General features: G+C 32.9%; 2 protein-coding genes across 2 annotated transcripts; one reads left to right on the top strand and one right to left on the bottom strand.

Annotated features, from left to right (window-relative positions):
• Window positions 1-7,134: 7,134 nt before the first annotated feature.
• LOTGIDRAFT_155941 (hypothetical protein) lies at window positions 7,135-10,422 on the top strand (the record flags this gene model as incomplete). Its single annotated transcript, XM_009068439.1, has 7 exons — window positions 7,135-7,199; window positions 7,560-7,681; window positions 7,919-8,078; window positions 8,370-8,426; window positions 8,556-9,631; window positions 9,952-10,029; window positions 10,208-10,422. The coding sequence occupies 7 exons, from the start codon at window positions 7,135-7,137 to the stop codon at window positions 10,420-10,422; spliced, it is 1,773 nt and encodes a 590-aa protein (XP_009066687.1).
• Window positions 10,423-11,440: 1,018 nt separating this feature from the next.
• On the bottom strand, window positions 11,441-16,796 carry LOTGIDRAFT_92651 (hypothetical protein; the record flags this gene model as incomplete). Its single annotated transcript, XM_009068438.1, has 16 exons — window positions 11,441-11,577; window positions 11,772-11,972; window positions 12,197-12,338; window positions 12,501-12,587; window positions 12,693-12,779; window positions 12,952-13,091; window positions 13,378-13,502; window positions 13,825-13,862; window positions 14,019-14,136; window positions 14,421-14,548; window positions 14,867-14,905; window positions 15,059-15,223; window positions 15,425-15,513; window positions 15,747-15,810; window positions 16,207-16,275; window positions 16,728-16,796. Coding segments are annotated over 16 exons (1,698 nt in total), but the record flags the coding sequence as incomplete, so codon positions are not given.
• Between the last annotated feature and the right edge of the window lie 1,354 nt (window positions 16,797-18,150).

Below are 18,150 nucleotides of genomic sequence, written 5' to 3'. Positions count from 1 at the left end.
AAGTCCTTGCCTCTGTGGAACCTGCATCATATGGTTAAAAAACATATATTATTATACTTTCTATATTGCAAATATATAGTTCATAGATTGTTGATAAATAGTTTGTCATTGCAATTTACAATTCCTTTGCGTTTGAAGATGGAAAATTATGTCCGATACCTACAGATAGAGTTATATTATATATTATATTATATTATCTATGAAGTATAAACTAGTGGGCAAATCTTATCAAAATCGATCGAAGTTGGAAAGTGTTTTGATGACATATAAACCTGTATCTAACCTATCAAGAACAATATTGTCTATATATCAATATCATAAGCTTATTATTGAAGCGTGGAATTAATTTCTACCTATTGTTGAATATAGACAGTCACTTTATAGAGTGAAATAATGACCAGCACCATGAACACAATACTGGCGACTGTAGGACTATCTCTTCATTGTCACGGAGCAGAAGAGTAGGACGTAAAACTCCATTCATTTCATTGTCATGATGTTTTGCAGAAAGATTTTATGAAGTACATTAATACATACCTGAAGTGAGTTTGAATCATGACAACTGGACAGTTATTTCTGTATTTATTATCTATTAATACAAATTATGATGTTCACCTTTTCTAAACTCATCCATGGTATGTATACGACTGAGTTAAAAATCAGGGGCTCATATTTCATTTAATAGAAATAATCGTTGAAGTAATCAAATAAAGAAAACTAGGTTCGGATTACATTTAATTGTGTTCAAGTTGATCAAATATAATCTAACATATAGAAATAGATTGAATATATTTCAAAAGTCAAATATTGGATATGGTAAACAGTAGTACATAGAGATTTCTTTCATAAGGATTTTAAACAATGACATTTATTGGGTGGAAACTTAAACAACTAAAAACTGTTTTTATGGGACTTTTTTAATCTTAAAATGTGGGATTTATCCTTAGCAACAGTGAAAAGGTGACCAAACATCATGTCAACAAGGTTTCTCAACCGAGAACACGACTTAGAAACAAGAGGGCTGTGTTATCTTGTCTTAATATCAGCACATCTTCAGTACTTACGACTCTCCAAGACTTAATTCGACATACTGTGTACTTATCTACTGTGAAGTGAAGCCCTGTACAAGGACTTAAAAGGATAATATGAAAGTATCAAAAAGTCACCAACGTGGACGCAACAGGAAGCTTGCAGGCGATGAGTTCCGATTGCCAAGCATTTATGAAAATAATGGGTAGGTATGTTTACTTTTGGGTTCAGATTAAATTAAGGGTTAAGCCTTTAGCTGTGTTGAATTTCTTGAGCTATTAAAGGCAACGACACCATGATGAGATTTATATCTTGGAACGGTACATGTACTTTAGGTTTTGGCATTTTACATGAAAATCACAACTGACCAACTGCACATACCGAAGTGCCTGAAGTAAGAAAAGATGGCAAATTTTAAAGTGGAAATAAAATACCCCAACTCATATCTAATTCACAGATCGAGAGCGAGAAGTCGAAAGAAACTACATACATTTAATTTCAGATTGTTTGGTGGGTTATTTCCCTTGAACTAATAATCGTATTCTATCGTGTTTCCCTTGCTTGACATGACACATTTGAGTTACATCCTGATCAACAGAGAAATTCTACCTTTCGTAGATATTACCCTGACCTATTGACCAGCCATGTTTAAAATAATTCACGCGTAGACATTAATACCGGAAGTGAGACGTAACGACGGGTGCATCTTTTCACAGCCGAAGAGCACCGAAGACTACCGAAGACTGCTAACCCTGTCTGAAAAATAATGATAATATGCATATTGATATTCTCTTATGAATTCTGTGTATTTTTGTAAAGGCACGTTCGAGCGATCAATAAAATTAAGGGAAATAAATCAGTAAAACAGACTGTAAAACTTGTTAGACATGGTGTTTTTAAAGACGCATATGAAAAGAATGAATTTTATTTGATAAATACTAAGCGAATAAACATAAAAATGTAAGCACAGTAATGTTAATGAGGACGAAATAACTCATTATGGTGCGAATTGTCTTTAAAAATCCTCCTAATCGTCTTTCAGGTTTCTAGTTTCGTAACTCAGATACGCTTCCACTCTTAAAATCAGTTCGGTATTGCAACTTCTTCAGCAAATACACACGGTTAAAATTGGGAATATTTTGAGCATTTGAGAATTTATTGATATCATTCAGACGTTATAATATTTAATTTGATGCATATTTTATCATTCAAGCTGTAGCCTTGGACAAGATGACTTGTGATTAGGTTCGTGTCTAGATCTGCGACTATACGGAGCTAGGCAAGATGCGAAATTTCATATGATTTGAGTTATTCCCCATAAAGGCATTTAAATTGTGTTGGTAATGCCGCGAAATATGTTACAACTTGAAGGGATTTTTTTCCAGATTGTTATTTATATGTATAGACTATTCTATTATAGACTAGACTAGCGTTTTATATACACCCACATTATAATGTCACCACTGTCCGTCCGTCCGGCCGCCGGTCAGTCGGTCCACAATTGGCTTGTGAACACAATAGAGACAACAGTTTTTAATGAAATTTGGTGCTATCATTTTGGTTTTTGAGTTATTGCTCTTGACTTATGAAAAACGCATCAAATTTTTTTTGTGAACAGAGACAACAGTTTTCATTCGATTTAAATAAAATTTGGTGTGATCATTCATGATCTTGGACAAGTTCGAATTCGGCTATCTTTCGATGGACGGTTTTTGAGATATTGCCCTTAACGCATCAGAATATGTTGGCTTGTTTACGCGATAGAGGAATGTTATTAATTTTGTGTGTTTGATTAAATCAACAATATCTTGCACAACTTAGATTTTTGGTATGATTTGACACAGATTGGTGACCGCCCTTGATTTTCTGAAAATTTATGAGGAAAGTGGGCGTATCTTGCTAGACATCAACTTGTTCGATTAACCATCGTTGAGTTATTGGATTTTGCGTAACTAAAGTACATGTATGTCTAAATTGGCTGAATGCTTCATATTTGATTCAAATTTGATGATATCTGATTCATGGTACGAGTTCGTGTGTTTTTTTAAGTTATTGCCCTTCACCTGGAAAACATGCATTAAATTGGTTTTTAATTGCAATGAAGGCTATAGATTTAAAATGGATGTGGCCGATTTGACATGCTTATACCATCTCAGACGAATACTTTCCCGCTGTCGTTAATGGTCACAAGTATGGTATGCAAATTAATTTATTGTTTTTAGTAATACTTATGAGTTATATATTTACCTTGATCAGTACAATACCCTAGTCTAGCTTGACTGAACTCATTCAAACACACCATGACAATTTAGAGTGTAAACACCAAATAAAAACTTCTTTTCTTTCATTGCGATTTCTATTAAAAACTGAAACCCTATCAATCACTCTTTATAATAGTATTGTTACATAAAATTTAGATTAGTGAACGGTTTCAAGGAGTAACATGTTTAATATAGAAAATTTATACTATTTAGAAAGAACAAGTTCTAGTATAGCATCTTCGGGGTAAGCGAAATTAACCTCTGATTATTTCTGTCATGAAAAATAGATATATTAAAACTGTCATATATAACATCAACATACAACTTAATTTTGTTGGCAATCACAGTTGTTAGGTCAAATATGCATCTTTAATAGTGAATCAATAGTCAAAGCATTATAACCAACATAACACACTTCTAATAGCACAGTGGATAGTAGGCATATAGGCCATTAGAGGCTGGTTAATCTAGTATTCTTTAAATATTTATTTGCTGGAAGTTTTAGTCTACTTCCTTTTCCTGTGAAAAGTTTTTAGTCTAGAAAGTTCAGAAGTCAAAGAAAGTTAAAGTCAAGTTTTGATGTCCTCAAAGAAAACTGATAGGCTCATAATATGGTTTGTTAATTAAGTTGATATCTGTAATTTTAGGCTATGCTTAGGCTATTTTTGCATGGACTTGAGCAGAAATGAGCATAAAACAGCTTGGATTAGACCCATATCCTAAAAAGCAGATAGCCCTATCATTTTATTATGGCATGAAACTAAGAAAGACAATTATGTTATTGTAAGAGCTACATAGACTGCAAGTTTGGGTCTAATTGTAATTATAGTCAATATTATAGTAGGAGCATACATCTAGTCAAAGTCATCATAGTCAATCATATGCCAGCAATCAGGCGTTACCCACCCCACCAGTCATATGACAAGTTATTGATAAAGTTAAAGTCTAATTAAGAATTTTATTATTGTCTTTTTAGTCAATCATCATATCATCATATCATCATATCATCATCTGTATCATCAGTTCTTAGATATGTTATTCCAATTATTATCATCTACCATAGACCAATAACTACTACTGACCACTGTACTGTACTGTGATTATTATAACTGTTAATAAACCTCATTCAACATTGATGTATTGACAAAGCCGAAATCTGTGTAAAAGTACACAACATAGTCCCAGAGGCTATAACAGTTGTTCAAAATTAATGGTTCTCACTATAGATGCTGGACTAGTTTGGTGTTTGCAGTTAAAGTTCAGATCGTTTGAAGGAAGAAGTGTATTTTTAAGCGTCATTGAGCAAGTAAATATCTTGAGAAATGAAATATTTATGTTGATAACCTGTAGAGGGTCACTTTGTTGAAATTTTGCTTATATAGTTTTTAGGCTCCTCTCATTTTTCGAAAATTATTTTTAATATGCTTATATGCTGCTGATTTAAAATTTAAAATTTGATTTAATTTAGAATTATAATGATGAATGCAGATAATAATTTCTATTTAGCTTCATTTTATAGATTTAGGATTTATTACTTGATTGAGTACACAAATTCATACAGCAATTAGTAATACATACTTATATGTTAAACATATCGTAATGATTCATCAACTGTTAAACATATCGTAATGATTCATCAACTGTTATAATAATAATCTTTATTTATATGTTTTTAAGGCACACTGTAAAGGTAAGTTTATAAACATTCAAATATTATAATTGTACAGTGCTCATGCCCATAGAACAATTTACATTCACTTTAATTTTATACAATTCAATTCATTTAATAATAATATATACAATTTAATACAATAAAATACTAATATATACAATTTAAACAGTTACAATTATAAATAATATAATTCAAATATATAGTTAATCAATCAAGGGGAGAGTATTTGTAGTCGAAGCGTTTGGGCAAAGTATATGTATTTTGATGAGTTTATTAGGGCCTCGGGGGTTTTTTGTAGACATCAGGGAAATAAAAGTTTGTGTACATATGAAATTAATATACTGGCTTATATACAAATGTCTTAATTCGTTATATTTTGGACAAATCATGATAAAATGATATTCGTCTTCAACATAGCCATGACGACAGACAGGACAAGTCCTATCGATGTATGGAATATCTTTCCATAACCCTTCCAATATCATAAGATTGTGACAACCAGTTCGAAATTTACATAGTGCTTTCTTATATTTATAATTAATAGTCCAACTGGTTAGGTATTGCTCTAGTTCTAAAGTTACTTTATAATATGAATAGTGTTCTAGTCTTGAATTACAAAGAATATTACTGTGCCATTCTTGTAGACAAGTGTCTTTGGCCCTTTGTTTAAATACATACAAAAATTTATTCACATTACCTACTGTCTGGGACATCCAGACATCTCCAAAACCATATTCAAACAACAAATTTTTTACTTTAGTAGCCCATGAGCGTCGACCATTAAGATCCAAAATATATAGCATATCGTAGACTTGTTTGGGTAGTCTATGCTCAGGCACTATGAGTAATTTCAACCAATATTTAATCAACTTCGGGAAGCGGCCACATTCATCCAGAACAGCTGCATTACACACATGGTTAGGTAATTTCAGTATGTATTTTAAGAACTTAATCTGGATGTGTTCTATCACAGGGGAAAACAAAAATCCCCGAATTTCAGCCCCGTAAGTTAAAATGGGTAGAACCATTTTATCGAAAATTTGAATTAATATGTCATATGACAGACCATTGCATTTGGCATTTAGACGTTTAAGAATAATCATGACTTTTTCACATTGTGATGCTAAGGTTTCTTTGGACGAAGTCCATATCAATTTTGGTGTAAATATTAATCCTAAGTACTTATATTGGGATACAGTGTCTAGCAATGTGTCATCAAATGACCATTTTTTATAATGTCTTAAAGGGCTACCGTTTCTGAAAACCATAATTTTGGTTTTTTGTATGTTAAGTCTCATGTGGGATTTAGCACAATATTGCTCAATGCTATTTATTTGATTTTGTAGATTAGACACAGTGTCTGACATGTTTGCAATGTCGTCAGCAAAAAGTAGGCAACAGAGATTTGAATTGGAATTCGATAAGTATATACCTTTGCAACATTTGTTAAACATATCGTAATGATTCATCAACTGTTAAACATGTCTTAATGATTCATCAACTGTTAAACATATCGTAATGATTCATCAACTGTTAAACATATCGTATGATTCATCAACTGTTAAACATATCGTAATGATTTATCAACTGTTAAACATATCGTATGATTCATCAACTGTTAAACATATCGTAATGATTTATCAACTGTTAAACATATCGTAATGATTTATCAACTGTTAAACATATCGTATGATTCATCAACTGTTAAACATATCGTAATGATTCATCAACAAATGTACTGCATTAAACTTATCATTTATCATAGACACCTTTCTGGCAATCTGTTTTTTTTCTGTTTGTGCTTTGGATAATTCATTGAAACGCCTGATTGTATTGATATCAATAATAAAAATATAAATAGGTAACGAGGTAAATTAAAAACATATAATTATAGTCTCTGGTTTATTGAATACTAATAAATATTCACAAATATATTAACATTTCTTTTTTCTACCAAATTCAACCAAACTAGATTATATTAACATAAAATAAGTTATTCATAGACACTTTGATCTATAATGAAATCTTCGTGAGAATATAATCCGTCACTAAATCAAAAGTTGGAAGTCGCAGAAGTGTTAGTTAACCTGGCTATAAAATGTATTTGATTGCAAACGTTTAACATCATCGTGTATATATGTGAGTGGATTTGGACTCTAGAAAGATTTTATCATGAGTGCCAGATCAGCTGGACCGAGGTGTATGCATATTGACAGCTATGCTAGATTTGATATGTAGTAAGTGGATACCAAAACAATATTTTCCCATGATTGCCGATGGAGGCGTAAATAAACTGCTTCTATTTGCATTTTACAATAACCGATGTCCTCTTGGCCTTGGATTTTGATGATTCAACATTATGTTTATACTCAACCACAAAAGAAGAGTATATAAATTGATACTTGATCTGGTATGATTAATTCAAGAGGTTAAACAATTTAAAAAATATATATATTTAACTTCCACTAAACCGTATGTCTGACATTCAAAAAATACCACCAGGCATAAGATCAGTGAGATATGTGTTTTTAAGCATTTTATTGTGAACGTTGCTTTTGTTTGATTGCTTAATATTATTTGCCCATTATTTTTCATAGTGTAAGCGATGCTTCAACACGCAAACAACGATCTCCATTTAGACACAGCTTTCCAGAGCCAAATCTGTTCCGTAAAAGGCATCAGAATAACAGAAGATCAGATCAGATTTACAAGCAAGAAGGTAATATATTTTGCAAATTTGACTAATTATTATTTTATTGTGTCCATATCCATGATCCAAGATCAATATTTACGACTATTAAGGCGGATTTGAAACACTGAAACACCCTTGAACTCCCTTTCGGATTTTAGGACTACTCAAACGAAATGAGCCCCACTGTCAATTATTGATATGGTGTTTTGTGCGACTCGGTAAGTACTAAATGCATGGAATTAAATGTATTACACCCCATTCCAGAATATGGACGAGATATAAATTCAGCACCCAATAAAACCCAACAAACCGAACCGTTACCTCAGCTCAATAACATAGTTACCCAGAACAATGACCATATCTCTAATAATCAACAATATAGTAATAATTATGCTGGAATTACAACCAAGGAAAGAGATAATAGGTAGGAATTACAAAAGACTCATAACTACAGTAAATGTTTGTCCATTAATAGTCAAGAAACCGGTTGTCACATGCTTTCCAATTCCAAAGAGGATATTATGTCTGTATGCATGGCCTCATTGTCCACAATCTAGCCAGTGTCGGTTTTTAGGAATGGGTATTATAGATCTTGATTATTCTTATTCATACCTGCAATGATTTAATGCTGATGTAGATTGTATCCATCTGAACTATTGTGATACTCGAAATATAAATAAATGGTCTTATTAATTAAGGATTTGATTTCTTTCAGACAGGGAAGATTTGCTACAACATGGGCAGATACGAGAGTGATTCAAAATATTACGAGGTATGTAAGAATTTGAGTTTCCCGAACTCAATTATGTTCCTACAAAGAAAAGCCATGAGGACTCTCAAAATCACAATCAAGTAGTAGACAAAAGTTATCAATAAATATTATGTAAATGCTTCATTATAGGAATGGAGATTCTTCAAAAAGTATTGTGAAACCCTCACAGAAACAGCAAGCATTTACACCAAGTACATCAAACCAAAATGATAAATTTAAATCACGTAAGACACAATCTCCAATAAGGAAACCTGATAACGAAGAAAAGGACACGTTCAAACTTACCGGAACCAATGATAACGTGCAGAATGACCCACAGGATGAAAAAGAAAAAAGAAACACTGAAACTGAAGACCATAAATTGCTACGGTTAGCTTTAGAACTGGAACGAGCACAGAAACCCATGTCACCCAGAGAAAGGTGGAAAGAAAATTACCAAAGTAATCGTGTTCTATTTGAAGAGGTACCTATTTACGACCACCAACCTTTCAAACCAGATATTAACACCTCAGAGGAGGTTTTCGTGGTTTATACAGGAATTACTAGAAAAGACTTGAGGAAGAATCGACAGTCAGAAAGACCGGAAACTGAAGCCTCTGGAAGGGCAGATAACTCTCGCATTAGTTCCGATATTTCGTCACCACTGGTGGTTTCTCCACGACAAAAAAAGGAATACATCTTATCTAAGAGAGAGACATATAATTATTTGAATATACATGCAGCCTATAATAATGATAATACTCACAAAAGACGAAGAAATCAAGTTCTGAACAAAATGACTAAAGCTCAATTGGAGCTTATAAAAGAACACAACGAGCTTGTGAAGAAACGAGAGAAACAAAGAGAAGAATCAAAACGAAGACAACAAAAACAGTTAGCCTATGTTCGCAAGAAATTTGAGCGGGAACAATGTCGTCGTTTCCGGACGCAATATGTAACACATCGGATTGTTGAACATGAGGTCATGAATCGTGACGACTATGGATTACCAGAAAAACTTGGTGAAGATGGTGACATAAAAGTGAATTCTAGTGCCAAACATAAACGTAAACAATTAAAACCCATTGATAAAATCAGTGAAAAGGAATTACGTAAACGAAATGAAAAGAAATATGAAAAAATGTTTAATCGACCATCGATACTGGAAAAGGTACCGGCAATGGAAGGAATTGATACAGTTGTGATTATTGAGAAAAACAAAGACGGTAAGGTCTCATTTATATATCTCCAAAGATAGTGTTAATGTTTTCTATTCGGAGTGTTGACTTATCTGAACAGTTGCAATAAATTGATATTTCGAGATCTAACCAGGTATTATTCTGAAAGCATAACTGTAAGTCATGTGTAAATCATCGAGGTCTGATTAGGTTTGTCGAAAGTAAGTCTTACTTTCTAAGAGTGAAAAACTAAAGCCCCAAAAATATCGGTATCGGTTTCTACTGTTACTTTTAAAGTTATCAGTAATATTAAATTACTTATATTTTGGGAGGGAAAGTCTCACATGTTTTTGAATTTTATTATGTAGGCAAAATGGTTGAAAAAAAGAAAATGGTATCTGATGTTATCAAAGAAGCCCAAGACTACCTGGACGACAATTCCACAGGTGAATTTTCCTTAACACATTCATTCTTCACAGATAGCATAATTTTGACACCAAAATATAAGGGTAAATTCAATTTTGGCGCACAAGCCGCACATGATTCCTTTTTCTAGCTACCATGTATAAAACATCTTACTAATATTAAGTTATACATCACACCCTACCCTTTGATTATTTGCAGAGTCAGCACCGGGAAAGGAAATTTCGAAAGTCACGAAGGGAAAAGGAAAGAAGAAGCCAATTGTAACATCCACTGTAGAGGATGACGATGATGACCTCAATAAAAGTTTAGACTCTATAGATCTAGATGATGATGATAGTGATATATTTGAAAGAGCTAGAAAGAAATATGGATTAGATGTAGACAGTTCTATTGATACTAAGAGTCGATTTTGAGCTATGTAACGATGGTTCCAGATAAAAAACAATTTTACATGAATCTGATGAAGTTTACTTTGAGTGACAGACAGATTATGCACTGTTCGTATTTGAGATGTGACACATGGAATTACTATATTGCCTGTATATTTGGACTATGACACATGCAGTACTGTCTGTATAATTGGAATGGGGTATATTCAGGTGCCCTTTTTTCAAAATTGGAAATCATTCAAGAACATTTGAAAGTTCAGTCGAAGAGTTGTGCCCAGTGTCCACATAGGTCGTGTTTTTTTCAATTTATGTGGTGTTACCATCATGATGCACACTCCTTGTGGTAAAGTTCAAAGATTAAATCTGCAATCAAACATTTTCGTATGGTGATCAGCAACAAACCAGAAGAGGTCTGCCCCTACTCACATAATATTCACGAGATTCGAGATAATATAAAGAATAATTTACTTAAATTAAACAAATACAGAAATTTAACAATCAAAGAACATTCAACAAAATTTATCAATTAAACAAAATAAAAAAAATAACAAAATACTACGACTTATCAATATAAATATTATCAAAATCTGCCAGATGATATGATGCTGTTCCTAATCCAGAAAACCCACGAGTATTTCCAGGTATTGTTGTATTAAATACTATTTTATTATTAACTGAACCAACCGCTCTGTTACCCTGAAAAATACCCACATTTTTGAAAGAAAGAACATCTATCACAGATAACTGATTTAATGCCATTTGAAAAAAAGAATGTTAGAAAGTCTCGATAATGTTAATACTCACCTTTACTCCAAGTGTTATTCTATTCCAGTCATCTGGTATGATTGCTGAAGACTTTCCTTTTTTAAAAATATGATTCCGAACTATAAGAGAACGAAATTGATAAATAAATTTGATTTTATAACGACATGGCTTTTTCCTTTAATCTTCATTGTGATATCATTGGAACTCAGTGGTGAGTGAGATAAATTGTTCTGTAATTGTGCTATAATAAATTCATAATATTGCCTATTTCATACTTGCCTGCGTTTCCAGAAACGATATAAGTCTGGTTAGAAGGAAATATAAAGAAATAAACTCCACTGTTTGGTTTAGTGTCCAAACCTCGACTCAGAACTCTAGAAGCTACAAACAATCCAGACGTTCCATTTATAGGAGCTGGACGAGCATCAACAGCTATTACAATGTCACTCCTGTAAAACAAAATTTAACATTACATAACCTATCAATATTCAAAGTTCTGTGTTATGGATGGTATTTTTAACTTTTCGCCTGGAAGTGACATGGTTCTAGTCATCGTGTCACTCACAGCAACATCAACACAACCATTGCTAGGGTGTTATTGTTTGAACCATTTATCAAAGTAGTAACGTACCAATTGTAGTTTCCAATGATATCAATAGTTGGACCTAATAAATCTGATTGTTGCCAAGCCACAGGTTTCTCGAGAGACATTTGACGTATCACCATTTTGTGTTCACCGTCAACTTCAGTAACTTCATAAATCCCCGACTGTTGTACTAAATTATACGCTTCTGAATATATGGGATATACTGAAATGTAAATTAAAAGTGTTCTACTTCCTTGCAAATGACCGGCAATAGCGGTGCCAGCCCTCAAGAAATCGGGGTAAAAATAGGGAGCAGACTTACCTAAAAGGGGGAACAACTGTCGTGATAGAGATTCAAAATATGGAATCGCTGTTGGCGCAAGTTTCACATTGTAGCAAATGTCAAGAAATGACATAGCTTATATACTATATTCTAGTCAGTCTTACCATCGAAGTTATCAAAATACGGCAAAGGAAACGGTTTAGAAGGTGGAGGTATAGGATGTTGACCTTTACAGCCTGTTGTGATTGTAGTTAATGTCCAGATTTCATCAACATCTAACTTTAAACTAATTACATTGTTTACAACCTACAAATATAGTTGAATTAGGATGAGTTGTTTCAAAATACAACGAAACGATCATGATCAACATTATGTACTTTTTATGGTTGTGTTATCTATCCAATTTTTTTAATGGGTTTCTGAGAAACGATGCCCACAAGCCTACAGTTTTAATCGAAATTGGCCTACCTGTATGGATCTTTGTTGAAATATTGTCGAGTCGCTTCCATCAAATGTCAGCTTTGTATACCATGCATTTAGACTTGATAAATTACCCTGTGAATAAGATAAAAAAAATATATAAAATATTTACAATTACATGTATAAGCTCATGATTAAATCTCAGTCCTCTGGCGTTCTTAAAAATCTTATTATACCTACCAATGATCCTGCCAACTTAAAGGTAACATCTTGTGGTTGAACTTTAAACGGTGGAATAACTTTACGACAGTGAGAATGATTAAATGTCTGAAAACGAAATATGCAGAAATTATGGATACAAATAAAGTGATGCAGTCGTCAAAATATTGCCTTTCATAACTTCATTTATGCTACCAAATTCTCTGTTCAGAATGAAAATTTTCTGGTATTCGCCAGGTTGCCTACTACTTTCTAATTAAAAAGTGCACAGTATACTTACCCCTGTTTCGATGACAATGGTAAAATCGTTTCTGTCTGGGCTAATAAAAGTAACATAACTACCACCTTGTGAGAAATTTCCTACACCAGATCCATGTTTTAGATATAACCATCCTGGTTTGGTGAACTGTGTCGTGTGAGCTATGAAATATACATAATTCTTTACGCAGCTATATATACGCATCTTGATTGCGTTACCAGATAATTAATGTGGTTATAAGGATGTCATGTCAATAAAATCATTCTGAATTTCAATCATTTCAGTTTTGGATCAATTAACAATATCGACATACTTGTTCTTTGCAACATTAAAACTCAACAAAAATATCTGATGTGGTTGATGTCGCTTGTTCAATTTTCCAACTCTACAATTCGAGTTGAGTCCACAAAATTTATATTGTTTATTTGGTAAGTTTGATGTAGATACCTGAAGCCCAAATTGGGGCTGCAACATAGTATTGTCCGCTCCACGGTTCCACTGCTCTCATCAAACCATTGTCGTAATAGGGTAGACCATCATACATACTGTTAATAATACACCATGCTATCTGGCTAGAAAAGGTTTAAAACATAGTAACATATATCAATACAGTTCATTACGACAGAATTTAATTTGTAGTGAACATGATTCATAGGGGTATGTAACCAACATAGTCTATTATATCCTTCACAAGACAAACTTGAAGCTGTGAACTGCGGAGATTTGGTGACTGTTTGCCTGTTCACAGTTTCATGTTTGTCTTGTGAAGGATATAATAATAAAATGTGAATTATTTAATAACCAACGTTATTTTACATATACAGATGTCTTTATACAATTGTACAATTTGCTATTTTTTGATAATGAAGAATCTGGTATTAATTCACATCTTACCCAGTTATAAATCCATTTGCGTAATCTTGGTTAATAGTCTGAAATACAAAAATACAACAAATGTTGGCAAATATAAAAGTCGCAGTGTTCAGCATCATCTGCAGAGTAACCAACCACCAGAAACACATTAAGGATTTTTTGAAATATCACTGTGGTATATTCCTGACACGTGATGTTTGTTATGTAATACCTACCCGAGCCCAACAAGCTCCACCATAATTGTCAGGTTTTTGACTGAAATCCTCAGAAGCCCAGAGAGGTTTACCAGTTTCTAGATCGTATATATTACTGTCTGTGTGAGGTTGATGTTTTCTAAATGTGAGAAGAAATTAAAAACGAATTGTAAGGTACAAGGTTAAAGGAGTGTTTGCGACCACTGTTCACACACAATACACAAGTATGCTCATTCAAAAAGGACCCCTGATGTAAGAGATTGGCTAAAGCACCAAATGTTAACTTATTCCCATTCCGCGTTTAAACTCAGATATTCAAGAGCAGAAGAGCATCTTTTATAGAAATGTATTTCAAAACTATATGTTTGTGAAAAAGTATGCGCTTTGTGCCAATTTATATAAGAAAATGTAACTGTAGTTCACCCAATTATTGAGACGGCTTTGCTCAAATCCGGATGTGTAAGGATATCAGGAGTAATCTGCATGTCACCATCAGCAGCGACTATCTGAACATGATTTAAACCATTCTCATCTAGAGCTGCTCGCAATGTCTACAGTGGATGAAAATGAGAAGTCGAATAGATAAGAGCATAATAGTATTTCTGATTATATAACTGTTCTGTTCTTTGCATATTCGAATAATATGTCCCATATGTCATATTGGAAAGTTAATCCCGTTTGATGAAATAGAGGATTTTACTTTGATGCAGGATATCTAATTATTGTTTATCTTCTTCTATCAGGCAATAACAGATAGGTATAATTATCTGTACTACATACAATACTATCTTCAATTCAAGTCTCAAACTGTACTGTATTCTATACTCAGAATATTATTTGAAAATAAGAGGAAGAGTATTTTGTCTCACCAGAATATAAGTGATATCATAAGGTCTCTCATTCCATATCTATATAAAAAAGTAATTATTTAAAAAGTGTTGTTACATTTCTTACAAATACATTTTAGTTACAAATTGCAATTTTAGCTGTAAACTTGATACCCAGGGACATCTGACTCAATATTAAAAGTTCTTAATAATGGATGACCATGTTTTACTTACCCCGACATAGTCTATAGTTAGATTATGAACTGCTTTAGCACCCAGAATCCATTTAGAGATATAGCTAGTCGTGATATTAGGATATGTATACGGACTTTGTGTACCACCACCAACCCAACCTGGGAATCCCCATGGTAAACCATAAAACTTTATTTCAGGGTTTCTCTAGAAAGAAAGAAAGAAAACTTATAGAATAAGAAGACTTAGCGACTTGACAAATCTAATCCTCAATATTTGGTTCAATCTGTGGGGATTTTACTTTCCCATGTGAATTTGTACTATTTATTACTAACATATTTTCGACCATTAGAAATCGCAAGAAGTATTTATTTTGTTTTAATTAAAATACTCTGAATCCGATGGTACCTTTTTAGCTTCCTTCATCATCCACCATTGATAACCTCGGTTAAAATTTAAATCCCAGGGGTAATGCATATGTGATGCTTCTGATCCATCTGCAAGTAAAAGGATCAATTACTGTTAATTTTTGAAATGATATTGCTATCTTGTCTTATCAACTTGCGACTCTGTTTGCTGTTGTTTGCGACTTATATAACCAGACATTAAATATATCATTACTATTTGTCGGTATCACTGGATGACATTTGCATTGTGCTGGTATTGTAACAAAAGGCATACTGCTAGTATAGAATCTATAACGAATAGCGTCATAGAGTGTTATGCTTACCTGTGCTTTGAGCATCTCCACCTATTTCAACTTTCAATATTTGCAAAGATGCTGCAAAATTTGGCTAAAATAAATCGAAAGTAGTTAGTTACATGTACATAAATAGCTTTGATTAGGTTTTAAGTTACAACTTATGCTACTATTATAGCTTATGCTTTGTAGGTAAGAATTATAATATTACATAATGTTTGGCACATTCTGACACTCTCCTAATAAATAGTGGAGGCCTACATCAAATAGAAGTTGAATACAGTGGATTCTTTTCAATATTAGCCGAACAATTTGCGGAACCATGACGGTGGTAAAACACAATTATGTGAAAAGCCATAGGTAACAGAAATTGGCTATGTGAACTTTCAGAAAAAAAATGTTTTGAACCATTGTTGTTTCGCTTAAAACTTTACGACCTGAACATATTAGTTTATTTTGTATAGCCGAGTAGAATATAAAACCTACTTACTTTAAACAAGTAATCCAGGATTTCATTACGTTGTTGTTCTGGATAGTTGACTAGCAATTTCGATGTCGCCTAGTAGACAAAATAGAAGTTTAAAGGGACAAACACCTCTACAAAATATGCTTTATTAGCTGATATACTCAAATAGATCAATTTTCAACTAACCTGACGGCCAAAGTTTCCAACGACCATTGCTTTACAATTAAAGTATAATTAGAATTAGTTGAATATAGGAAGAGAATAGGACACCCAGTACATTATACAAGGTACACTAATAGTTGTCTGGATTTGTTTATATATAAGTATATTTACAGCAACCGATACATTCTGAATACCATGAATAGTATTATTCGATAATGTATTACAGGAATATTGATTGCATATGACACAAATGTTTAGTTTGTATTGCCACGAACACATTGCAATATAAAGTATGACATATAAGATTTATAATACAATCATGTAAGTGTTTTATCATACTCGCGTTATGAAGAAGAACAAATTTATTATTTCACTTTACTTACACCACCTCCGCTTAGTCCCCCTACTCCATCAAACCTCCGTCCTAATCCTTCACTATCATCTACATAATATATAAACTGAGCAATGTTTTGTGTCAATAAAACACTCAACAAGGTCAATATTTTCATGGCGGTCATCACTATATTGTTGGTTTCTGCCGTCGAATATTTCAATACATCAGTATAGTAATAAGGGTAAGATGACCTACTTTAATCAGCCTATAAATTGGGGTGAAGTAATATGTTATCTCTACTTTGATTTGATTTGATTAATGCAGTCAGCATGAACAATAAAATACATATTGATAAAACATAAGTTATAAAAAAATGAAAGGTTCAAAAAGTTAACAAACAAACTACAAATATGATTTGCACAAATACAAAGGAACAGATGCAACGCATACATTCAATAATCATAATCCGAATTCAGAACAATGCTCATTAAGAAGAATAACTGTGAGTTACGGTATCAGGTGTCAGATTTTTAGACTACAACTTTAGAGGCTATCTATAAGGTTACAGGAGCATCTTCACTATCTGTTCGACCAATCATACCTTAGTTTCAGAAACAGGATTTTTTTTATCTTACCTAATTACAGTAATAGTGCTCACAGCTCATCGTCAAAAATTTGAGCCTTCAATTCCATGTGTATCCATAATTATTCACGTTTGAAAGTTAAAAATTCGACTCGAATTTTAGTGAGACTATATCATATATAGAAAACACATGTATAGAAATAGACAGTGAAATAAAAAAAAGTGAGGTATATTTTAAGGGATTATTCGATTTTTGTGCGTTTTAGTACTTCTCAAAAATATTAAAGCACATTCAAGACCCAAATCAATCCCCGAAAATGCCCGACTGTTCCCCTTTAAGGTTATTGAACTTGAACGCTCATTACTCCCCTAACATGAGCATTCAATGGAGCTTTACAAACATATTATAGTCAACACACACAGACTCACCCAGTTGTTTTAAGTAAAGGTTCTTCTAAAAAGATGTGTTTGTAACTTTTTCTTAAAAGAGTCAGGTTTTTAACTGTCCAGGTAACTTGTTAACCGTGTTCCTGCTACACTGAATGACCTATCCGCAAAGGTTTTATATTTTGTTTATTAAGACATGTAGAGTATCGTGTACAATACGGATTAATATCAATATATTTTGGAGCCAAATTATTTAAACATTTGTACACCATCAGAAGAAGTGTGTGGGCTCGGACATGTATAAGAAGAATTTATTGCTCCTTTAACGCCTCTGTGGTGCTGGCAAATTTTGGTAAACACAGGATCAAATTAGCAGCCATTTTTTTTACTCGTTGTAGTGCTTGAATTTTCGTTCGAGGCAGATTGATAAAAAGACTATTGCAATACTCTAAATGTGAGAATACCAAGGCGATGGCTAGCTTTAAACACGTTGATCTGATGA

The sequence above is a fragment of the Lottia gigantea genome, assembly GCF_000327385.1.
Source record: "Lottia gigantea unplaced genomic scaffold LOTGIsca_9, whole genome shotgun sequence".
Taxonomy (NCBI): Eukaryota; Metazoa; Mollusca; class Gastropoda; family Lottiidae; genus Lottia; species Lottia gigantea.
The sequence above is the reverse complement of the archived record's forward strand: the minus strand, read 5'-3'. Positions and strand labels throughout refer to the sequence as shown.